Source organism: Melopsittacus undulatus, chromosome 9 (genome assembly GCF_012275295.1).
Source record: "Melopsittacus undulatus isolate bMelUnd1 chromosome 9, bMelUnd1.mat.Z, whole genome shotgun sequence".
NCBI classification, from domain to species: Eukaryota; Metazoa; Chordata; class Aves; order Psittaciformes; family Psittaculidae; genus Melopsittacus; species Melopsittacus undulatus.
The window spans coordinates 18,775,419-18,801,397 of NC_047535.1; the positions used below are offsets into that span (position 1 = coordinate 18,775,419).

The 25,979-nt window shown below is 39.2% G+C and overlaps 1 protein-coding gene across 9 annotated transcripts in view; it reads right to left on the minus strand.

Moving 5' to 3' along the window:
* TCF12 (transcription factor 12) overlaps positions 1-25,979 on the minus strand; it is a 166,402-nt gene that overhangs the window by 33,031 nt on the left and 107,392 nt on the right. For 6 of the 9 annotated variants that reach the window (XM_034066284.1, XM_034066288.1, XM_034066283.1 and 3 more), the window contains exons 8-9: positions 21,278-21,413; positions 18,200-18,252 (exon numbers count right to left, since the gene is read on the minus strand). In XM_034066284.1, the coding sequence (XP_033922175.1) occupies positions 18,200-18,252; positions 21,278-21,413 (189 nt within the window). Of the gene's footprint in view, positions 1-6,602; positions 6,781-18,199; positions 18,253-21,277; positions 21,414-25,979 lie in introns of those variants that run through there. The other 3 variants (XM_034066291.1, XM_034066289.1, XM_034066290.1) reach the window with 2 other exon arrangements.

The following is a 25,979-nucleotide window of genomic DNA, read 5'->3' on the forward strand; positions in this document are numbered from 1 at the left end:
AGCGAGGTAACAGGCAGTTTGAGGGCTGGCTCTGAGCACCCACACACACCCAGAGCCCAATCCAGCAGATCCCAGCCTCTGTGGTACTGGTCTGCAGCTCGCATGGCTGCGTCCTAGTTAAAGGGCTTTCTCTTCTGCAACAGCTGAATAAGGCTGTAATAAATATGACGTGGCTGCTCAAGACAGCCTCTTTTAGCTATTAAACTGATAACACTGACATCCAGAAGGCACCAAACCAGTTTTTCCTGGCTGACATTCCCACTAAGATGAGGAATACTGTCATAAGGTCAGTCTGTCTGCAGTCTCCTTGAAGAGTCTTGTCTCCAGAAGGTAGAAGAGGAGCCCATCTTCTAATCCCCTTAAAACGCACTGCACCCTAAGGCATCGGATGTGTCTCCATGCTGACAAGCAAAACACTCTCTGATTATGAATGGGAAATTCCCTTCTTATAAACTCACACCAAAACTGGATTTTAACATGACTTATCAAGTGGAGGACTTGACTTTCTTGGAGCTGTGCTAGAATATACATCAATCCTAATGTTGCAGCGCTTCTGAAGGGTAGGCAGCCTCCGCAGAGGGAAGTAGGACAAATGAGTTACAAAGGACATCAAGTCCAAGTCCCACGTCTGTCTCTTCTGCACCCTGAAATGGATGACAACAAAGATATTTTTTTGAGGGGTAGTGGTGGGAGCTGGCTTCAGAACAGAGCTGAGGAGCCATTATCTGTACTGCATCACGTTTAAGCAAAACAAACGCATCATTCCAGTTCCAAAATCTGCCCTGATTATTAACATATATAATGAACACTATCATGAAAGTTACATGCACCTAATGTATCTAAAACACATCAAAGGACTAGACAGTGTGCTTCTGTTTACTAACACAAGTGCCAATAACATGAACATTAATTTAAAGATCTGCGTTTACCGAATTTTATGCTAAGTAAAACTTCCAAGTCTTCTTCTATAAATGCATTTGATAAATACAACTCTTTGAATCCTCCTGTTGGCATACTTCCTCTCAGGCAATTTTCCTGTAATATTTTTCAAATTCTTAAATATTTATAAATGTTTAATATTAATGTTAAAAGCAGAATAAATAATAGCAACAAAGCAACCAAACCTTCCTTATGACGAACTTATGCTACCTCAAGACCAGGGCTCCCATCACACATACTGTTTATGGATTTAGGAATTATGTTACTCATTTAAGCCTAGTTATTAGTAATACTTGGAAGTTCCAAAAAATATTTATCAAGCTGCTGGAGACAGAGGATTTTCTGAAACCAATAGAGATGGATAACCTATTCTGTAGCTTGTAAACTCTGCTAAGTAGCCTATCTACATTCCATCAGCATCAGTCATGCACTAAGCAAGTGTGCACTGATGAATGATTTGTACATGTGGCAAAATTTTACAGTGTATTATCTGCAGGTTTTGTGGCAAAAGCTAATTCTGCTGAAAGGCAGCTCTGGGAAAAGGAAACTTGCTTTCATGTTTACTAAAGCTTCAGGAATGTAGAATAGTAACTATAGTTTTCCATGCACCTCTTTACAGCGAGACAGAAGCTGCCAAAAAAAAACCCCAAACCCTAACCAAAAACCAAAACCACCACCGTAAATTCTGATGTAGTTAATACTCAAGCAAGATGATAAAATGAAGAGCCCCAGTATACGAGATCAGTACACCACATGATCAGTACACCACATCCTCAGTCGTACTCTGTATTTCCAATGTCAGGTGTAAAGGTTCGCACATTTTAAAAGGTCTTCTCACCACCCAGAATGAAAAAAAAAACAACTCTCCTTTGAAAGAGCAGAGCATCAGTCTTGTCTGCAAATCCAACCATGATTTTTAACATTCAAACTCCCTGAAGTAGCTAAACTGAATTCCATCTTAAATAAATGTTTATGCAGTTTAGGCATGCTATACATGCCTATTTGACTATTTCTGAAATGCAGAACCTAACTGCAATGACACACAGCCTAGCTTCTTCCCCAGTGTATGACAACTTTAAAGTCATGTTAACAAGTGACAGGTAAACTTACAAAAATATCCCAAATTCTGTATATGGAAATCTTTTGGTCTGTTCTTTTGATTTTATTTTCTGAATTGTAGTGTAAGGCAGAGAGCGGAGGAAGAGAAGGTAAGGCAGCAGGAACACCAGAAATACATCCACGTATATAGCGCTTGAAGAGTCTTTTTGCATTTTATTTGCTAAGCAAAATCTCTTCCTCCTACTCTTCAAACTACACTGTTATTAAAGCATGCAATTGTTAGTCTATTAACTAACAACTAAGTTTTTAGAAATCCCTGATTAAATTCAGATTTTAAGGAAATAAAATTAGCTGAAACTCATCAGCCTGTTTCTTCACCTGTTCCCTGTATTTCAGAAGGCTGTTCTAGCTGTGGTAGGAATCCCCAGCACCAGTACTAACCACAGAAAACGCATGATAGATATAAACATGCAAAAGATAGTGCAATCTCTCCTCTGAACTCACTACTCTTAGTTTCCGTAAAGCCGTCAGAAACTATTATATTCCTGCAAACAGACTTCAGTATGCACATGATTATCAAAACAAACGCACTGAGCAAACAGGGGTTTGCTCCTCTTTGGTGCTCACATTTTGAGAAATATAGATCTGTCCAATACAGCACCTGATCCCAGCCCTTGCTGTTCTCATTTGCCCAATGAAAGGGACATAACCTTCACTTTAAAGCATCAATAAAGCTTGTTGCAGACAAGACACCCTTCTGGCGTGGGACCACTGCTCAGCAGATTGGCAGTTCAATGCAATGGAGTGGAGAAGGGAAAACTCTCTTGGGCTGATGCATTGTAACTCATGGAGTTTTTTTAGTGGGATAGGGAGGTGAAAAAGAATTGTGAGGAACAGGGGGGGAAAGAAATCCAGCTGACCAGTGTTTACTGCCTCTCTTTATTCAATGTCCCCAGTCATGCGCCCCTAGAGATTTTCCAGATTATCTTATATTTGCCCGGACTTACAAATGTTAGCATTGACCTTGTCTGAGTTGCTGTGGGCAGCATATGGTACAGAACAGCTTTAATTGTACTTTTCTCCCTCTATACTAACTGGCCTGATACTAATAAAAGCAGAATTGAATTGCTCTTTTTAGCACCTGGCTGCTCCAAAACTCACAAACTGAAAACATTCTACGCTGATGTTAAAAGACTTAGTAATTATTTATTGCATAGCAGCTCCAGACAGACATGCAGCCGTGTCATTTAAGCATCGCGCAATAGTATTAACATGTTTCTCTATGCTGTAATACTGAGATCTACAGCTGCAAGACATGCATTTTCTCCACTAAAAAATACCCAAGTACATGCATTTGTACTCACACCTGTGTGTATTTAGTCATTTATATGCATGTGCCCATTTGTATGTACATACACACATTTATAAACAGCCTTCTAGATTACAAATTCTTGAGAAAATTCTCAAAAATAATGCCTATTAAAAAATAAAATCACAAAACATTGTGTAAATGCAAAATTATATATATATATATATATGTTGGGTTTTTTTTTTAATCCCTTTCCAAAAAGGCATTGTAGAAATCTACTATGAAAGATGCAGCAACTCCACCTTGGAAAAGGGCTCAAAATCTCAGCCTATGCTGAGAAAAACACAGAGTAGTATATCAAATGTACTTGTTCAGTGCACAGAATACAAAAATAATGTGTAATATAGTCACAAATTTAATCTCATAGAAATAGTAATCATAGGTGATATAATATATAACCAATTTTATTCCTTAAAATTATTTTGGTGATAACTGATATGTTATTGCAGTCTATATAAAAATAATTCTAGAGTAGATTCAGGAAACAACAAATTTATTTCTACACTTGTAAAAGAACTGAAAGGAGTGGAAATCTTTAAAGTCTGTATTTTATTCCTTAAGCACAAAGAAGATACAAAACTGCTATCACTGAAGTATTTTTTTGGTGCTATTGCATTTTATAAAATTTAAATGGAAAGGCCTCAGTGAATGAAGTTCATTTATTTATTGTTAAAAAAAAAGAATGAAATCAAAATTTATCAAGTGCAATTTAAATTTGTGCTCCTATTTCTCCCTGAACATTTTTGAAGCTTTTTTTTTTAATGGGGGTTTTTTGATGATTTTTGGGTCTGTAGCAGAGCTCTTGAAAGAAAGGGAAAAGGTGGAACTTCAAGGGAGATGTCATTTTTAACTAGAATAATTTTCTCAAAAAAAGCTTTACATTAAAATTTCGTTAGCCTCCATAAGCTGAGAATATTTTGTACATATCAACAGGTGAAGGACAAAAAAAAATGCAGGCTAAATCTTTTAAGTTCTTTATTTTCTTTACAAAATAGATAAAAACCTTTTTTCTTTTTTATTTGGGGAGGACTCTTGATATATATATTTATTTATAACACAGATTACACATAACGGTAAAATTATACTCCTTAGCAAGGGATATGTATTAAAACACTATTATTCACTTCCATGTCTCCCTCACAAAACACATTGAAATCACAAAAATTGAACCTCTTCTAATAGTAAACCCCCCTGACTTAATTTTTAAGCTTTCAATTTCTGTGCCAGTGCACATAGGACCATCTATTGGACACTTGGCTTTTAACTTAATATTAGGCTTTCTCCTGGCTTACAAATTTAAGAAGTTGAAAAGAACAAAAAATTTCATAAGAAGCTGACAGACACACACACATTTTCTGCAAATCATTTCCTATTTGCTTTGTGTGTAAAGAAATGAGTTTTTATACACATCAGCAGGTAACAAGGAATGTAAACACTCAAAATCTAACACAATAATCTAAATAAAAATCTCAAACCAAAATAACGAGGTACATACTGCCATCTACTAATAGGTCAAACAATACAAGTAGAAGCAGCAAGACATCAAAATGAGGGTATATACTGTTCACTCACTATGGAAAGGCTCATACAAAGATCTGGCAAACACAAGAGGTGCACTTCATAAACTGTAACACAAACAACAATCCCCCCTGCTTCACATATCCTCCTCCCGTATATTTAAATCAGTACTTCAGTCCAACCTACAGAATTCCTAGGAGAGAAAATGCTAAAGACTAGTGAGATGCTTGGGGAAAAAAAAGTTACTTAAATAAAACCCTGAGCAACATGATATAGGATCATCATATGATTTGTCATCTATTTACTAACTCTTCAAGCTCATAAAGGTCACCTCTGACCCACAACAGGCACATGCTATCAATTTTCCAGCCAGGCTCTCCTACAGTACCAGCACTTCCATCTACTATATGCCTGGAAATACTTAATAAGATCAAAGCCTTTTTTCCTCCTACAAGAACAAAGAGAAATGTTGTAATAGAGTGATCTGTGCTCTAGAAAGAATAAAATCAAAACTTCATGCAAGTTATATTCCCTTTGCTTCAGGGGTATTGTATAGTTAATTTTACTTAAGTCTTATATATATCTCCACATAAAACTTCAAACAGATTGTTTTAGCCTAGGAGCAGACATGAAAGAAAAATAATGTCATATTTGAAAGACAGCTGGCATTTATACCAAAGGAAATTAAATAGAGACCAAGCAATTTTACGCATTCCCCCAGCCTCTCCCCCGGTATCTTTGCTTTTATTCAAGAAGCCCATGCACAGTGTCTTCAGTAACTATAAAGATCCACAGTTTAATTATCAGCGAACAAAGATCTTGGCAAAAGTTTACCGATGACGGCACAGCGCACACAGGCCCACAAGAGAAGGCGCAGTTAAAAGAAAGGGAAAGAAAAGAGAGATCGCTATCAGCATCTCGCTTTTTCTTCCTACTTAATGTAATTTTTATAACAAAAGAAAGCCAAAACCGCATACATCATCAACAGACCGGGAAAAGCACACTGTGTGCAGTTTACCATTGTTTGCTAATTTTTATACACAAAATTCCCAGCTCTCGTCATACGAACTTAAAAATTCAAAGTATCAACCGTGAGGCAGAAATCTCCAATTTCCACAGTTATAACGCAGAGAGGAGGCTTCTGTTCGTGAACCTGTCCGCCCGTCTCCCCCTCCTCCCGGGGCTGTGCAGGACTTTATGCCCCAGTCCCACAAGCGAAGGGCAGCTCTGCCCGGCAGCGGTACCGGGGAGCGGAACCCGCCGATCGGCCACAGCCACAGCGGCGGTGCTCGAGTCGCGCCCCGGGAGGTGAAGCCCAAACCGAGCACCCAGCAGCGCGCAGCGAGCACCGCGGCCACGCAGCAACTTCTCCGCAGCGCCCCGCCAGCACCTCAGGGGCCCGGCGAGAGCAGGGCGGCTGCGGCCCCGGCCCGTCAGGGAGCGCCGCCTGGCTGCGGGCCGCTGCCCTCCGTCCTCCGCCGAGCCGGACTCGGTGCTTCCGTGCATAACTGAGGAGACTTCCACCAGCTCCCCCCGCGGACCCCAGCGCAGTTCCCCTTCACGACCACTCGCCGCCCGCCCCGCTTGCTCCGGAACCGCCGGCACGGACACGGGCTGCCGGCCGGCGGAGGAGCCGCCCTAAGAACTAAGTATGTGCCCGAGGACCGGCCGCCAGCCCCGAGCCCGCCGGCTCCCGAACAAAGGCGGCCACCCTTACCGTCTTCCCGTTGTAGTAGTACATGAGGGAGTTGCTGCCCACCCCGGGGACCGGGTACGCGCAGTACATGGCGCGGCTGGCGGCGGGCCGGGCTGAGCTGCACCGCCTCCCTCCGCCTCAGCCGCCCGCCCGCGCGCCGCTCCGCACACATGGAGCGCCTCAGCGGCGACTTATGCAAAGCAGGACTGAACCATCTCCGGCCGGCGCGGGGGTAGGGCCGGGCGCGGGGCCCCGCCACCCGCCGCGGCCCGCGCCCCAGACCGCGCCAAGCGCCGGAAGGCGGGGGTGGGGGGAGCGAAGGGGGAGCACGCCCCAGTCCCCACACGCGGCCCTGCCGCCCCCAGTAAAGCGCGACCTGCGAGGCCGCGGCAGAGGGACACGTCCTGAGCCAGTTCACCTCCCGCTTTCTGTTCTAATTAAATTAGAGCACTTGCGGCAGCGGAGGCGCCGCTTGGTGCAGCTCCAGCCACACGGCCATCTGCCTCATGGAGTTGTCTCCAACTCCGGCAGCGCTTCGGGAGCTGCCGGGCCAGAGGCCCCCGGGCCGGCCGAAGCACCCCGAGAGACACCCGCACAGACACCCCGCACCAGAAAGCTCGTGTGATGGCACAACACGCACACGGGATGCTCGGCTTCATAATCACTCTTAAAATCATGTAACTGTGTTCGTGTTACAGCATAAATCCAAAATCCAGCTTCAAGATCCCATACACAAAGTGTGATGGCTCTTTGGAAACATGAGCCCAGACTTCCTGTATATTGTATACTACATTTTTGCAAGGATAAAGCAGTTCTGTGCCCATATGAGAAAGGGAGGAGACCCTAACAACCCTGGCACATCACAAAATGGGCATTACACAACATAGCAAACAGGCTGCAACTTCCATCGCAGTAATCCTTTGTATCTGCACATTACCTATGCCTGGTTTCTTAACAGTGCCATTAACTAATGTTAACTCTTAAATGAGGTGTTCATTTCTTTATGTCCTTTATGAATGCACTTCGTTATTAACTGAGCTCCTGATTAAGTCAGAGACGGATTTCAACCCAGGAAAAAAAAAAAAGGTTAAAGCGAAACCACATTCTCTACCTCTGCGTCAACTGCCAACGCTGTGAACTCCCCCTGCCTCCCTCCTGACAAAAGCAGGAAAATACGTCAGGATAAGGAAAAATATGGACAAAGTTCCACAATTTACAGGGAAACAAATCAAGCTCCAGAAATCGGGTTCATTCTGCCAAGTACCTTGTGTCAGTGGAATGAATCTTCTGAACTAGAAAGATCCATGAGGATGACAAACTGACTACAGCAGAATACTGTGGTCAGATAAAAACCTTAGTGGGTCTTCTGTATCATATCCATTATCTCAGGACGTAACTACTGTAGTGTCTGTACATACACAGAATATGTTCATACTGACAAAAAATGTTCACATCCCCAGCTTCAGATGTTTTCTCAGTGAACTCTTCCAATCATTTAGGAGACTACTGTGCTTAGAGTACACTGGCAAATACATCCTGAAGCTTACATCAACTGAAAAACACTTGCACGTTCACTGCAAATCACACTATATATCCAGAACTATGCACTAAAGCTAAAGATACCCAAACTGAACTCTCCTCTGATACAAAAGGCATAGCAGCAGCTGCAAAAAAGAACATCCCTATACTTCAGACTATTAAATCGCCAGGCCTGCAGAGCGAATGGCAGCTTCCTTGTTCCCCCAGGGACCAGAAAGACCCATTTCAGTCCCCAGAGAGTCCATAAGCTCTGTTTTGCAGCTAACAATGCCATTCCTTAAAGCTCCTCACTAATGTTCAGGACTCTACATATGCGATATGTTAAAAGATCTTCATATGTTTACATGTGCTACTTCTCATAGCACCCTAGATTAAAATCACCAATTCAAACTACTGTACAACTTAGAAAAAACCCTAAACACTGGAAAATGCACTTTCAGCTTGCAAGAGCTGAAGAACTAAGAAACCCCTTGTTTTCCTGAAATAATTCAAGCACACAAACTTTTTAATCACTAAATATACTTCCCGGGTAACTGGAATCAGTTCTTTGAAGTAAAGACTATCATCAACATAGTTGTAATTGCTACTGCGCCTCCATGCACACATGCTCTATTTTTTCAGTAGTTGTGTTTGAGCTGAAAAGCGTGATCAAGCCCCCTCTCAAATAATCAGCGTTCTCCACCCATATTACAAACAACTGGAAAAATGCTAAAAGATGCAGCAGAAAAAAACAACTTTCCGGGGTAGCACTGGGGAGGAGTCTGGTGTTTCTCTGCGTTACAATGGCCCTATACTTGTACAGAGCAACTGTAATGAAAAATATATAGGTAATATTAACTGGTAATATTTACTAACACAATTAATATCTATCAGCACAAGGAATTAATTGATGTTGCTCACCATCACATGGTTAAGACAACAGCAACAATCTGATCAATAAAAGTAACACCACTGCAAATGCTGTCTATTTGCAGACAAACTGGTTTAAAAACTTGTACCTCCATAATGAGGCAATAAGCAAATTTCCTCCCAAGTTACTTCCCCACAGATCAAAAGGATAACAATTTCATTTTACCAAAAAGGGATTTAGTTGTCCTACTCTCAACGCTGGTGGGAATAAAATCTTAGTCTACAATACCTGAAATTTATCACTGCAGCTGCTCTACATTTACCATACAGAAATGCTGTTTCTCACAGGATGTTTGCTACATCGATGCACCTTACAGGATCCAACCATAACTCCCTCAGCATATGAAACTTTAACCCCACAGAAGTTTACTTGCACCACAACACATGAAAAATAAACCTAAACCGGAAGAATTTGAAAGACTGCTCAAACACTTGCGCCGTTGTTACCACCAGCTCTGTATATGCAGGAACTACTCCCACGTAACTGTTCCAAAAGCTCCTCAAGTCCAAAGTAAGTTTTCGCTTTGTGGCTGCAATTTCTATAATCCCCATTTAAGCCAAGCAACAGCTGCTCCGAAATTTGTTTTCTTAAGAGAATCATGTTACAGTGAAATGAATCATCGCTGGATTAGCGATACTGTACTGGGTACAGTTGTTTACTCCATTTTTCCTTGGTGACAAGTCAAGGGTTAATCTCATGACTCAGCCTGACAAAACAAGTCAGCTGGAGACAGGGCCAATTTTTTAAACTTGATTTCAGACAGACATGCCGTCAGCAGAGGAGCACTGAACTGACATGCACTTTGTAGCCCCAATTGTTTCCACTCATGACCCTGTACTGTGTGTCAAAAACAATAAACTGCCTGTTTCTAAAGTATGCAAAGAGATTATGAAAGCTGATGCGGAATGAAATACTGACCTAATAATAAACCAAGCTACCTGCAGGAGGGTGTTTTCAAAGATGGTTTTAACACCAAGAGATTTTGTGAATGAACTACGTGTTCTCCCTGAAAACACACTTCTATGTGAAATATGATTTTGCCCAACTTGTCAGAGCCTCTCACAAACACGCAATAAGCACATGTAACCCATCATTTGAATTTATAGAAAAATAAACATCATTTTCCCAGATGACTGAAAGTTATACTGTGTGAAGGATAATTACGTAACTGTCTCAGCAGATGAGAGCCATCCTCTGGTCAAACCCATTCCACAACACTGAAATATCAAAATACTTTTAAAAGGTTACTGCTTTTTAATCACAGCTTTATGTTCTAAATGGGTTTATTCAAACACAACAAGCAGCGAAAACGAGAAAGTGAAAGTTTCTTTTCCACTAACAAAAGCAACTGTGACCTGTACACCCAAGTACCTAGAGTTTCCTCATAGAGAGCTGGTTTCAGTCCTGCTGACAAAATGGTGACCTCGTCAGAGCCAAAATTCTGGGATACAAATTCTGTTGTTCTAACCAACCTCCATTTAATTTCTTAGGGGCTAGGTTAACCTTCTATCTGTGGAAATAAGGTGAAGGCAACTGCCCTAGAAGCCCCTCCTTTCCTCCCTACTCTCTCCAAGGTTGGAACTCCTTATCAGTTTCAACCACATTGGACAAAGGAACAGAAGTTTCACAAGTGATTAAGCTCTTACCAGTTTCTAAGAAAACTGAACCTGAAGAGAAGACAGACCCCAGCTGATACCCCAGTGAAATAAAGGCAAGGAATGGGGAAATGAGGATAAAAGACAAATTTATAGTCCACTACTGAACAACCTGTTGCTAATTAAAATACACTCAGTAACTTTCAGCTGCTTCTCTTGCGACTATAGCAAGGTCAGAGTTAGGATCATTGATAAAGGGTGCATTGAATATAATGCATAATGTAGCTGTTAGACACAGACAAGCTTTCAAGCCTTAAGAAACAAACCTGGCTGTTCTAAGGAGAAAACACATTGCTTATTATACTGTCCTCTATTCAATTGATCAGTTAAGTAAGTGCTAATTTAGTTTTAAATCCTGGAAGTATAGTCTTGTGTTATTAACCAACCACTAAGTACGCTGTTCAGCAGAAACAGAGCAGACTGTGGAAGACAATTTAAAATAACCCAGTGGACTAAATTCAGTAGGCAAAACCTCCACAATATCCAAAGGAAGATGATTGAAGCAAATTAATTTACTCATCTATGCACGAGCCAAAATACTTTGGTGATTTTCCTGTTAAAAAGGTTTATCTTTAAATTCACATTTAACAGTCATGTTATTACAACCAGGAAAGAGGGAACAGTGTGAAGGAATAGAGAATAGACAAGTACTAATGACATGGCTATTAATTGCTATCCGTTACTTTTACCTAGCAATACTACCAGGTTTTAGGGGATGTTTGTTGGGTTTTTTGTTGTTGTGTGGGAGGGGTTTGCTTGTTTTCAAAAAAACCCAGTTACCTGTGACCGTTTGGGTTAAAAAACTTGGGTATTTTTGTTTGGTTTTAATTGCAAACTACAGGTAGAAAGTTTCTCTTTCAGTAGTTTTCCAAATAATACTGAATTTTACATGTTTAAATTTTTACATAAATATTGTACGAGAGTGAAAAGCATGAGGGAAAAAAAGTGCTGTGTATCACATGCTTTAGAGCCAAACACAAAATAGCTTGAGTTTTTAAGACTTGTTCCACAGTCCTTCAAATACAGCTTCAAATGGGATATTGCTCAAATCCAGAACGTTTTACCATGTTGCTGAAATACTAAAGGTTTGAAAGCCTCCATATGAAGGTCTTAACTCCCCGTGTCGGCATTAAAAAGTAAACAAACGTGTTAATTACTCTGAGGCAACAAATAACCCCATCAGAAGCCAGATAATCATCATCCCAAAATGTGCTTTAACCTATCCCATCTAAACATGTGTATAGACAGTACAGCCGGACATCGGTCAGCAAGGCTGCGTTAGGGAAGGCTGCAGAAGTCCTGAATCTTTCCACAGTAACTCAGTATGACCAAGGAATTTTATTTGGAAAATTAAACAGTGATTAAGGGGTCCCTCTGCTGGTGCAACCTCACAGCATCGTTTAACTCTTCTTTCATCACTGAAGTACAGGGTATTTTTCACTTCCTCCCCTCACCAAAACCGTACGGCTACACCTGCACTCGTGTGAGCTCCCTGTAGGTGGCTCCAGACTCTACACCTGAGCCCAGCCCAAGTTCTTAACACACACACACACACACACACACACACACACACACACACACACCCCACTTTGTGAATTCATGAAACAATCCCGTGTCAGAGAAGCTGTACAAGCTTGCGTGTCAAAACGCAGGAGCTAATCGTGCCGCAGCAAGAACTTCCCTGCATTCCTCCCCTTCGCCTGCACTTACTGCTTGGAAAAACTGTTTTGCAAATGAAGCCAAGCGAGTTATCAAAAGCCAAAGGAGCAATCCCCCTGCCATCCACAGTTAGGAATCTGCCTACTTCTTCCCTACAGAAATTAAAAACGCTAACAACTAATCCTAGCTATTGGTGCAAATCGTGAAATCCCATACTTAAATCTCCAAGACTGTACAACTTGGTTTTTTTTGTAAGTCTTGACATCACAAGAAACTCCGTGGCACTAAAACAAGAGGTAATTTAATTCACTTTCTTCTCTTCAGTGTGTAAAGACCCATCTTGCCCTGAAATTCCATTTCAAGATGATGTGCTTTAATTTCATAAAATAAAGCAGAGCTTTAATTTCAGTACCATTCTTTTGAAAAAGCAATCATTTTTGTATTGCCCCTTTTGACGAACGGGCAAAGCAACCTGCCCAGCACTGGGGCTGAGCAACGAACTGAAAGGAAACATCTCATTTCAACAGCATGTAAAAGCCTAGAAACACAACACTGCTCACCACTTTCCCAGCTGACTTCAGGGTTTATAAAAGCCTTCCCACCAATACCACAAGTATTATCAAGCAAAAGACATTAAGAAATAGTCTTCAAAAAAGCTTTTATCCTTATCTAATGTTATAAAACACCACACTAATTTATGGTAATGGACACATTAATCTTTGAGGTAAAGCAGAAGTTGCAGCAATTCCATATAAATTCTCCCTAAATTATATGAGCTGCAATTCAGTCATGTTATTTTTTCCAGATAACAGTTTTAGAACCTATGCACAGATTTAAGGTCCTTTTATGCAGATCTACACTCTAATTTAAGAGCATTTAATGTGCTCATTTTGATATGTTGTGAAAACTTCAAAAATAAACTATCTCCAGTAAATCCAAACACAGAGAATTAATGTGACATCATTAGGTATCCCTCACATAGGTATATGCAGGATTTTAACAAAGAAGATCTCTCAATGAAACAGCCTCACAATAGTTCACCCCAGTCAGATGATGAGGTAGCTTGGAAAAAGTATTTGATTTTCATTTTAAAAAAAGCTATTAGGAGAGGGCTACTTAAGCACCTTTACCCTAATTCTGTGAGAACTCAATCTGAACTTTTCACAACAGGACTTCGCAGTGGACTACTCAGTTGTTTAATGACAGCTAAATGTGCCCATATAGCAAAGAGCAGGTGGAATGCTGTAATCTGAGGTCACTGCTGGTTTCTGATACATTTCAAATAAAGCTCACATTGAAAAAAACTAAAATCATCCAACCAGAAACACTTCTGCTTGGTTTGTAACAGACTGGGGGTTGGATGGTTTATATATTTGCTTTCTGTTCAAGCTCACAGATGAACATGGTGCTTACAGAGGAGTCTAGAGCAAGTCCCTAAAAACATCCCTTGAATCAGGTGACCAAAGAACAGGCATAAAGTAGAAGAAAGGAAGATGAAAGACTAAGTCACAAGGAAGAAATGGCAAGTTCTGTGTTGCATTACCCATAAGGATTTATTTGCTCAGTTTTGTTATTTAAAATTGCCTTCTAAAATACAGCACAGCATTGGAGGCAAGGGTCAATGAGTTACTGCTGTCTTTGAGAGTGTTAGATACTGAAGACAAGTGACAGTTGAATGTATTACTTGACTGCACAAGGCAATTCAGAGCAGCTCTGAACAAACTAAATGCTGCTGTCTACATTTTGACACCATTTCTGGCAAGGGGGAACAAATCTTACAATAAAACCAAAATAAATAGAAGTCTCACTAGAAAGTCAGTTAAACACATCATCACTGCCGGTCAAACACTGCACAAAGATCTACCCGGGATGCTCCACACTTCCTATCCAGAGCCACAGACTTCAGCAGAGTATTCTAAGGATGTTGCTTTACACCAGGCTACTTCAATACCCATTAAATTTGGTAATATTGAGGATAATTCTCTAAAGAAAGGCCACTCCACATAGTGAACAGTGCATTTCAGATAAGCATTCAGAGGACTGGATCCTTTCCACTCCACCATTTCAAATTATCTCCTTTACCCTTCAGGAAGGGCAGACGAAGTAGGGAACACAGAAGGGAGTAAGATCTATTATTTTCCTTCTGGTACCATTGCTATCTTTTGAGACATCTCCTAAAACATATTTATCAAGCTCGGTCTTAAAAGACTAACACGATACCAAAAAAGAAAAGTAAATGTTTGGGAGGTAGTTCTATTCACTAAACCAGGTTTTGGGGTTTTTTTTAGCCTTTCTTCATAAAGAACTCCTGTAATAAATTAGCACCATGGACTATACACATACAATAGAAGATGATATATGAGGAACCCCTATAATCAAATTGTAAATTGTCTTAAATATATTGAAAAACAATGAACTTGAATTTACTAAGAGAGCTCTAGTACTAGAAAATATTCATTTGACAATCTCTTATTAAATAAGTGGAAATCTAAAGATTAATATTAAACCGATTGTCTCAGGTACTGCGAAAACTAATACACTCAAAATATGTATTAGAAATGGCATCACACAGAAAACAATCAGGTATTTGTTCCTGTGTGTCAGAGCTCATTTTCTGTAACAAAAATTAACAGACACGATGTATTCCAGGTTTGTTTCTCTGACATGAGACTAATTAAATAGCAAAAAAAACAATTATATTCTCACTATTTTTCTTAGAATTATGACTTCACAATAGCTAGACATTATGGTACTAATAAAAAAACATTAGTTTGAATTATTTTCTGACTACACATGTAAATAGTATGTTTCTGCTCATAGCCCGTACATAATTAGATGGCAATCTCCCTGTGCATTTCCAAGTGAGCCTTACTTGTCTTTCTCCTCCCTCTGTGGACTGAACAGCTCTTTGAAAACCCTGGTACCCTGCTCTTCCTAATTCAACCCCACGGATTAGTTACAACTGGTTTCAAGTCATATGATATTAGTTTCCTGGTTTAAGCTAAGGTACCTCCCACAATCAGAGAACAAATCACAAATACAACAGTCCTGAATCTCCGCAGATAATGTAACTCACCAAACAGTATTCCCCCCTGCTAGAATATAAATGGCACATCATAATTTTTCTGCTCACTCAAGCCTGGCTTGAGCTAACAGTGAGAAAAAATAAACTACTGATTGTTTTAGTTTCTATCCTCCCCAGAAGGCTTTAAATTTAGTAGTTGTACAAATGCTCGCGTGTCAACATTCAGAATGCTTTGGGCAATGACTCACCACTTAGAAACTTACAACAGGAAAACTTAAAAATGCATCTGCCCGGTGCATCTGATTTTTGCAGTAAAAGGACACGTTCAGATTCAGTTGTGCTCCAGAAACTAACTAAACAATTTGTTAGCACTTCTCTGTAAGTGTTTTTACTTTAGACCCTAAGAATACAAGAAGAAAGATAAACCTCAAAGCAAGTAATTTCAGAAAATACCAGACAAATGCAAGAGACAAAGAAAAAACTACAGGAAGGGGTTTTTTATTTTTTTTTCCTTAAAAGACTGTTACTAAATTACAGTTATCTGGGAAATAAAATTCCTGTTGAGTATCTGTTGACATGGCAGCCCTATACTAACATGAAAACATTGCAGAAAATCTTTCAGAAACTGAAAAATTAAATACAGATTTGTAGAACATTAAGTATCACCTTTCTTGTGACTTTTCATATTATAATTAAACTTAATCTGCACTGCCTAGTAGCTAAACTGATTTTTATCCCTCCACAATACATTCGAGACTTCTTGCAAAGGTATATTTAAAATAGAGACAATACTTCCACATTTATCTGTCAGTGAAATTTAGTTTTTGTGTCATCTTCCAAAATACATCATACCTTGTATCACTTTTTTTTTAATACGGCATTTTGTTCAGCCCTGACAGCATCGGAATACACAGAAACAGTACTTCAAACTGCAGCATCGCAATCACTGTTTACTCACAGTAACCGCACTTCAGTGCACAGATTGGTACAATGTTAACACAAATAAAATTTAGCAGCATTTTGTTGTCTCCACTCTTGCCACAGAAGAATTAAATGAAAGCCATTTTTAAAATACTGTTTCTTAAAATTAAAGTTTGGGAAGAGAAATGAGAGAAATGTTTCATTTAGCTAAAACAGTCTCTCTACCTGGCTGATGCTATTAACTATTAAAAATGTAACGTAAGCTTTATTACTCGCCCGGAATTATGGTAATAAATTACACGAAAACTGCACTGCTCTGTGTTTTAGCTTCTCTGACATCTTAAATATATTTTTGTTAACCTAGCAGAAATCATCTGCTAGACTGTAAAGCCACCCCACATAACACACAACTGTTAAAATGTAAATTGCCAAACTATTTTTAGCTGCTGCTGAAGGGGAAAGGAAAAAAAAAAAGGAAAAAAAAAAGCAGGGGGGGGAAGGAAGAAGAAGAATATTCCTGGCCTCGGGAATAATGATTTGAGGCATTGTGTTCATTTTGTTTATCAAGCAGCTATTCAGCCTCTAGTGGGGCCCAAGTGCTTATGCAAGCAAAAGCTTTTAAGAGTGCCTGCAGCTGCAATCCTGGCTTCCAGGTAGGCTGCAGGTTCAGAGCACAGCTGCCCCAGGCTATCTAGACTATCTCAGCTCCATCTGGAAGTACGGTTAAAATAGGATTTCAGATCCTTCTTTCTGTATGTACCATAGTGAGCAGGGGGAGGGAGCAGGGAAAGAGGGAGGAGAAAACGGGGAAGATGCAAGGGCTAGAAGACACCATCCGTACTTGAGGCTCAATACAAAATGAAAAGCTCAGAGCATTCCGCTCGGCTGTATCTCTGCTGCCCGTGCAGTATGTTCCATTCAGCCTATCCGGCTTTGAGTTATGACTCAGCCAAGTGCACCTGCGCCCATGTGTTAAGTACTGCCAAATAAAAGCCCAACAGCCATTTACACAACAAAGAGATGTACCCCGCAAGGCAGGAGCTTCCCCCTCCCCTCCTGTTTGTTCTGAGCAGGGGAAAACACAATTCCGTCCTTCACTTCACTGGGGATTTTTCATTTCACGTGGATTTTTAAATGCAGATTCATTTATAAACAATTTTCTCCCTTTTAAGGATAAAACATATTTAATACCACAAAACACCCCTATAGCATTAGATTATCACAGCCATTAATGATTTTTTACCAAAACCCTTCCAACCTTTTTCATCAAAGCCCTTTATTCTCGAAGGATAAATTTTCAAGCAAAGAGGGATCAACAAACTAGTTGCTTGAAAGCTTTCCTGATGCTAGGCTGAAGTTAGGAAAGGCTTAATGAAGGCTTTAAAATCCACCAGGGCTTCACAATGAACATCTGACTCGGTGATTTATGCATATTAATAACCTCAGTCCTACTGAGGCAAGCAGAGCTGTACATGTCCTCCGAATCTTAATGTCTTCAGCTCCACTGGGATTATTACAAATGTAAATTTCTAAGATTCTCAGCTATTAATCTCTGTCTGTCCTCCTGTTCAGCAACATAATGACTAATTAAACATCAAAAGACCTGTACAGGAGATCTTCTTTGACAGCTCCTGGCCCAGCTCTCTTCCCAAGAGAGGAATTCAAATGACAGGGACAAGTGGGTAGGAGCATATGAGCAAGCTACAAATCACTGCTATGAAATCTAAAAATTCCACATCAAATGTGTATTTAGTCCTCCAGAACCACACCCAATCACCTAGCCTAGCTGTTTATGTCCAGCAGATATCCTTTCTAATGCTGAAGTTAAGTAATTTGTGTGTATGTCAAGTGAAGAGAGCACAACTTGAGCATGATTTGTTTACTATCAGTAAAAACATGCAGTACTTACAGAAGAAGGCAAACCAGGGGGCACCTTTCTTACTTTCTTTGTCTGGAGAGGATCTGAACACAGAAAAACAACGTTTCATCAAATATCTCCGTTACAGATTAAAAAGAACAAATAGCTACACGAGACAGTTTTTTCTTTCCATGCTAGATTTCTTACTTTCCAGTGTAATGCATTTTTATTCTATGCCAATGAAATCTTTCACACCAATACAAGAATGTAACATACCAATGTTCTTCTCTAAAATAAAGCTTCTGCTAAATATTTCGCTAAACAATTACTTTCAATCAGAACACTAACTCTGAATGGCACACTGATACCTTTTCATGTTTGATAAGAAACAGTAAGATTTGGACTGAATAGTGAGAGAAATGCTTTCCCTTTTTGTACTTCAAAGACAGAACTGTCAAAAAAGGATTTGACACGTTTAGGTACAATTTATACTTTAAAAATACTAATATAATTTTCCATCGTTTTTAAACTATAGCAAGGTTCTAAATAAACAGCAAATCCAATGACCTAATCATTTTTCTTAAGTAGTAAAGCAAAACAAATTTGCATGTAATAGTAAAGCATGATACCTTCTTCCTTCTACCAACAATTATTATAGCATCATGAAAGTATCTAGTAATTTCACTACCTAAATTAAGACTCTGAACCAGTTTAATCAGCTGCTAATAAAATTACATTTGAACACAATGCATACAAATTAGAAGTCAACTGATGGTCTGAAGACTCATATCTGGCAAGATTACCAGTTCTACAGTTGACCCATTGAATCTTCAATTAAAATACAAAATTCGTGTTTTTCTATTTTCATTCAGAACATTTAATCACAGTGTTGTTACAAGATATGACAAGATAAAAGTGAGATAAGGTGAGAATGTCTGCTGGGTATCTTTATGCTGATTGTTCCCCACAGGGCTTGTTCAAAACGAAAATAAAAGGACTTATGGAAGAGATATTTACACTGCACTCAAAAGTGTCACCTAGAATGAACAACTGGTTGGGTTCTATGAACTTTAGTAGCAAGTTTAAAGACAGTTTGTTAAAATCCTGGTCAGGCAACTCCTTCTTGGAGATAAACCAGCCGTATAATTAAACTTCTAACTAGTAACATTTAACTAGTCCTTAAAAAAAAAGATGAAAATTCAGACATACTTTCTCAAGCCACTGGAAACAAGATGTGAGATACAAGTGCACTTCCTCTTTCCTGCATATCTGGAATAACATTTGTAACTAGCCCCTGCCATGTCCCAGGTTTACAGTCCTCCAAGATTTAGCCGTGAATCTTGCTATCATGCTGCTATCATTTGAACAGGTTTATACCCCCCCCCCCCCGGCTTCTCTTTCAAGGAAAATAAATAAATAAATAAATAAATAAATAGTACTACTCTGTAAGCACTATGCTTAGCTTCATTTTGTTATATTTAATATTATTTGCAACTTATTGAACTCTATCTAGTTTGCAGAAGAAACTAACTTTATCACATAATCAAGTAAATAACAGGAATCAATCTGATGTAGGACTCTCCCTCAATGATTGGTCCCTAACTACTCTACGATTCATACCATAACCTTTCTGCACATGCTGGCATCAATGTCCAGCTACCAACCAAACACTCAAACAGCTCCCCACTACTTGAAACCATAGCAGGTTACTATTACAGTAGTTTCTCACTAAAATCGATTCAATGGGGACTAAAATATGATCATCATTATCCCACTATCCAACTCTTCTATTAAAGTTCAAACATCCTTCCAAGCAGCAAACAATTTCACTTCACTTTCCTCAACTGCTCCTTTTCTGAAACAGATCTGAAGAACTGCTGCCTTTGATTCTCATGTTCTGAGGAACATGAATACTTACAAAAATATCTGTGAAGACAGACAACCCCAGATTAAACGGTGGTTGTCTTGACAACAGGTTAAAAAGTTGCACAAAAAAGGTATTTTAAAATACATACACACACACATATATATAGGTAAAGTTCCAAAGTAACAGCTTCACAATTAAGATTTAAAAAACCAAATGTCAAGTATGTTCAGGGCTTTTTTAATGCCCAAGGAGTCTGCAGTTCTAGCTAATACTAAAATTACTTCAAGAAACAATTTGCATTTGATGAAATCTTATTTTGAGTAAATATGGTTTAAGTTACATGGTTTCAACAAACAAGATTTCATTATGGTATAGAAGTGCTATACAAAATCGGGAGCATTAAAAACCCAAACATACAACTTGACTAATCCTAATGACATAACATGCTAACATTGAAATATAATAGCTTTTAAAATAGAATATCAGGTTACACTCCTTCTTACACAAAAAAGAATGTTTTAAAACCTGCACACCCAATTATTCATGATACTCATAGCAGAAATGATAGAACAGCTGGTTCCTTCTTGATTCCCTAATTCAATGCGAAGTCTTTACAGCTATGAAACATTACAACTAACTATGACCGAGTACAAAAATATCATTATCTCTAAGTCTCTCCGGAGTAAAATATTAATACTGTCACAGGATTAGAACAATTTTTAAGCAAGTTCCTGCCTGTATTATTTTGCAAGGTAGTTTGATTTTAGGATGAACTATTAGTTTCCTATTGGTAAGAACTTTAAAGGCATGTTGAACCAATTACAATGAACTATATATTGCCCTGAATAAAGTTACTTCTAGCATATAAAAGGATAATTGTTTCCCCTTTGTGTCTTTCCCCTACTAAATAATGGTAATGACCTCAAGGTCAGGCATTTCCAGGAGTTAATGATGGCATGGGTTAAGGGCACTCAGCTGGTCATCAGCTCCTATCCATCTGTCATTATTGCTTTTGCAATTACGGGGTTTATTGGGATTTTCTTGTTTGTTTTATAAGCAATACTGACCAGTGTTGAATCCCAACTAGTGTATCAAAGAAAATGTTAATAATTCCAGTTTCTCTCTTCTATAGCAGTTTGCTGTAATTTGAATTGCTCAGTACAGAGCAATCTCCAATATATAAAATGAGCTGTCAAAGAAAACAATAAGGTCTGCAGAAATGCAGCAGCAAAAGTAGTTTAAAAACTGTCTATATTACTCACCAAGAGCTGGTGAGTCATGAAGTGGTCTTCGGCGCTGATTTGTGCCGGAAAATGGATAGTAGGGTGCTCCAGGTTTTCCAGAGGATGACAGCTGAGCTGGACTTCCAAGCCCCATATCTGACCGAAGCAGACTAGACTGCAAAATATACAGAGATAAGTAAAATTAAGCTCTATAATAACTCAGTTGTTATTATACCAGGCTGACAAACTATTAACCACACATACTGCTCTCAGCATTTATAGAAATTTACTGGGCTTTCAGTGAGGGTCTTATGGTTCAAAACAGAAAAAGTTTACTTTTTGAAATTAGTATTCAGAGACTACTAAAGCATAATTCAGAAACGCAGAGCAAGTTTGGCTGCGGGCCTCCATGAAACCGGAACCACTGCAGTTTAAAATAGTCGAAAGAAACAGTTCATACTTGAATTCTAAACAAATATCATAATACTCTTTAGTTTGCCAGCAACACCTCTTCTATTACACAATATAAACTTTATTGATAAAAACTGCTAAGAGTTTATAGCGTGACATCAGGCTTTAGCACATACTCAGAAATCCAGACTGGTATTACATTCATAAAAACATGGAATAATTGTAAAAAACACCCGACACAAAATGAAACCCCACCCCAAAAACCCCCACAGACCAATGGGATAAGATTAATGCATAGACCATAAAAAATGATGACATTTTAGAAACTTCAAGCCACTAATGCAGTTGAACCCTACGCTTTGTGTTCCCTTTTCATGCAGTAAATACAAAAAACATTCTAAATACTTAACAAGTGCATTATATGTTGTTTGACCTCATGTTATTTGTATTTCTTCTGTGAATCTAAAATTAATGTTGGTGATTTGAGAACAGAGCTTTACCACGGTTGATATTATGCTTAGCCTTCCTGGGGTCTGAAAATCCCCAAACTTGGAGGGAAACCCACAGAATGTTGTGCAGAAAACAATGCTCCCAAGCACTGAAAATGCATTCCTCACTGCTTCCCTCCTGGCTGTTGCATGCAGCTTTCCTCATACAGCAACATTCAGTCTGTGGTGCATATAGCTAACGACATTTAGCTTTTAATATCTGCAAAACCAGATTATTAACTTTAATAATCTGCAAAATTGAGGTTCCATGGTGGCCTTCAGAAACAAGTGATTTGATTTCCTCATACTTGGTCATTACATAGTACAGTGTTCCCTGTCAGCTGGCAAGACAACCTTCACACTCTTGTCCTGCAATTGTCAGGTGATGCTAAGACAGAAATCACTGACTGGTTTAACTATTATACCAAAACAAACTAGAGGTGCCACTAGTTAAAATTTCTCCTTCACCCCCACCACTCCCAATCCAAGTTTCCTCCTCCCCTCAAGCAACTCTCAATGACAAAGTCCATGTGCCCCTGCAGGTCTCAAGCTCACTGCAGGAACTGCTTTAGCACTGGTGCCTTCTAGGGGTACAGCAGCCCACTGGAATAGATGCAGAGGACATTGCTCTTGGCTCTCCTCACCTCTCCTTCTAAGGCCTGCACACCCTCATTCATAAACAAATGTACTTTTTGAGTCATATTGTATCATTCAAGCCAATTCTTGTAGTGTGATGACTTGTGAAAGGTGAGGCTAACTCATATGGCTTTCAGCAAGGTACTAAATTCCTTCTCATTTGGAATGCACTGGGATTAGCAGAAAATCCTGAGTTCATATAAAATTACAGACCACATAAAAAAATAAGCAATAACCTCAAGTGCAATTTTCCAGATAAGTGGCTTTGCATCATACCACTACTGAAATTTCTATCTTGTATTTCTCTGATGACTAATTTGAGCATGAAAATCTTGTATTTTAATTGAAAAGACTGGGATGTGAGTCACCCCATTACAAACTAAAGGAGGGCTCAGAAGCGTTAACTATTTCTTACAAATCTATCTCACAGTTTGAAGAACAAAGTTAACAATGACTAAAACTGATAAGGGCATACAGTTTCCCCTCAACTCCATTTCCTCATTCTTATTCTTATAATAAAATAGTCTTTAAATCAGAATTGTTAACATAAAACTTGTACTGAAATGAAATACCCTTATAAGGAATGAAGGAATCTTTACACGAAGTACACACAGAAAATACGGGGTGTGTGGAGGTGGAATCTGCTTGCAGACTGTTTCAAGATTTGCTATTTTTGTCTCTGACAAACAGTTAAGAGTTTATTGTTTTGCAGAAAACATGATTATCAGAATATCTGGCTTACACAGTAAGAGTGTAAGAGTCTGAATTTAGCAAAGATACTATTCTAAACAATTATTAGTGTTTTAGTGGTGAACACTGTGCAGGAAACCTGGGCAACATTCTGTGAAAAGCAAAGGCATTGCTCCTCCAAAACACTTCACAAAGGAAGAAATGAAACCAGTTCAGCACTTAGCCCAAGACTTGACCTTCAGACCAAGAATACCTAGGTCTGAAGCAAAACTACTTTACATAGCCCATGGGGAAGGGGAGGAAGTACTGCAATAGTTGTCATTTCAAGTAGCTGAAGCAAGGTCCCACTCACAGCATTCCAGAACCACTGAGGCTGGCAGGGACCTCTGGAGGTCATCTAGTTCAGCCCTGCTTGCTCAGAGCAGCTGTCAAACACAATTAGGAACTATGTCCCATTCACATTAAAGACAAATCTCCCTGCTTCTGCCAGCATCTCCTGATCATTGGCAGGGATTCTGGAAATGCAATGGGATCCATACAGACACCTCCAAAAAAAGAACGGAGGAGCTAGGAACTCTCACTCCTCTATTCACTGGGTGGTAGGGAGGAAAGGAGGGGAAGGAGACGACAGAAAAAAAAAAAAGGTCTAGAATAACTCAAACTCACTTCTGCCAAGCCACTCCAAAAGGCATGTGTCTATACCTTTTCCAGACTTAACCTTCAACCTTTACCTCCTGACATTTGCCACTCTTGCTTTTGTTCTAAGCACTGCAGTTGTTGACATTTTTATCAGATCCTGAATTTCAAAGCAGCATGGCTACAACAACATGAAGTTAGTGTGTAAGTAATATAACACATACACAGGAAATCTCAAGCTATGTTACACACTCTAAAGAAGATTTCTGATCCATACTGTGTTTGGGCAAGAATTCTTTATATCTATCAAAAAAGAAGTGGAGGGGAACACACCAAACCCACAATCCTCTTCCACCATCCCACCATCAAATGCAGCATCTGTGTAAAATTTTATAATTGTTCCTCAGTCTTCCAAAAGAAAATACAAATAGATGTCATTAGTTCAGCTCATTGATTTTTCTGCCTGTTTGAACCAATTGAGAAGCAATATTGATTAGGACTGATCCTTTCCTAAGGGCATCTGATAAAGAAAGGAATACAAAAATACCACTGAGGATAGCAAAAAAGCTTTGTATTATCAGCACCAAGCTTCTCCTGACTAAGTGCCTGAGGTCCCTGCACAGAGGCAGATCACTTACATACATAGTTTGCAGCATTCTCCACAGAGAATGTTCATGCTCACCCAGAACCTCATCTGCCAAGCACGGATCCAATTACTAAAGAATAATCAATGACTGGTTATTCTCCTGAACACTGCCGAGTCCTGTGTGCATTACCATTATAAATAAAAAGGCATAACCCTTAAAATATGCCTCTTTGGATTCTATAAAGGGTATTTTCAGCCTCGAGATAAACAAGAATTTATCTAAAGCAGTATTTTCCCTAAACAATGTGTGTTCAATAACCAATATTTAAAAAAAGGGAAACAAAATAAAAAAGGCTTTTATTACCATGACTGAAGAACACATCAAGCCTGATTCCAGAGAGAAGAGAGAAAGAGGTAAACATGACTGCTTTACTTCTCAAATCTATCCCTTTCAGCAAAACCAAAACCCAGTTTTGACAGCCTCAGAGGAAATGGCACAACCCAACCCAAAAAATAAAGGCTTTTACAAGGGCCACTATCTAGACAAATGCTTTATAGGTGTCCTTTTCCTAAGACGCATTCTCATAAAAATAAAACGCAGGGGAGTCATCTGTTCAAACATTGCAAGGGTGAGGTGCAGGGAAAAAAGAATCACATCTACATACAGGGTGCGTGTATTTATGCACCTTTGTTGCAGAAAACAAGTGACATTGTACTGCAGCTGCACTTAACATGCACGTAAAGTTAGCTTCCATTCAAACTAACAAGCTAATCAACCATATGCTTATACCAAAATGGTATGTATGCCTGAGATAAAAAAAAAAAGCTCCTTACTCGACATATTTTAAGATGTTTTTTAAATTGATTATTTCAAGGAATTTGAGCATTAAAAAAAAAAAGAAGTGTTTGACTGCTTTGGATGTTGTCTTTTCCCCAGCCCAACTCTATGAATCTTTAGAATCCCAAAGGTATGACTTGATGCCAAAATACTGATCTGCCTTGAGTGAACTTCTAGGACACCAGCCAGCAGGATTCTAATATGTTGGTAAACACTTCTTTGATTCTTTTTTGGTTACTTTGATATAAAAAAAGAAATATGAACATGTAAAGGCCTGCAGATGTCCTTATGTAATATTCCTTGCAGCTCCCCAGCACTAAGGCTGTATGCAGATAGGAAAAACAAGCTATCCCGTAAAATACACAAACATTTTTTAACTAACACACTCCATACACTGCACTACCATATATAAGCTTTTACCTTTTCAAAACAATGTATTTGTTAGGGGCAGTTAGC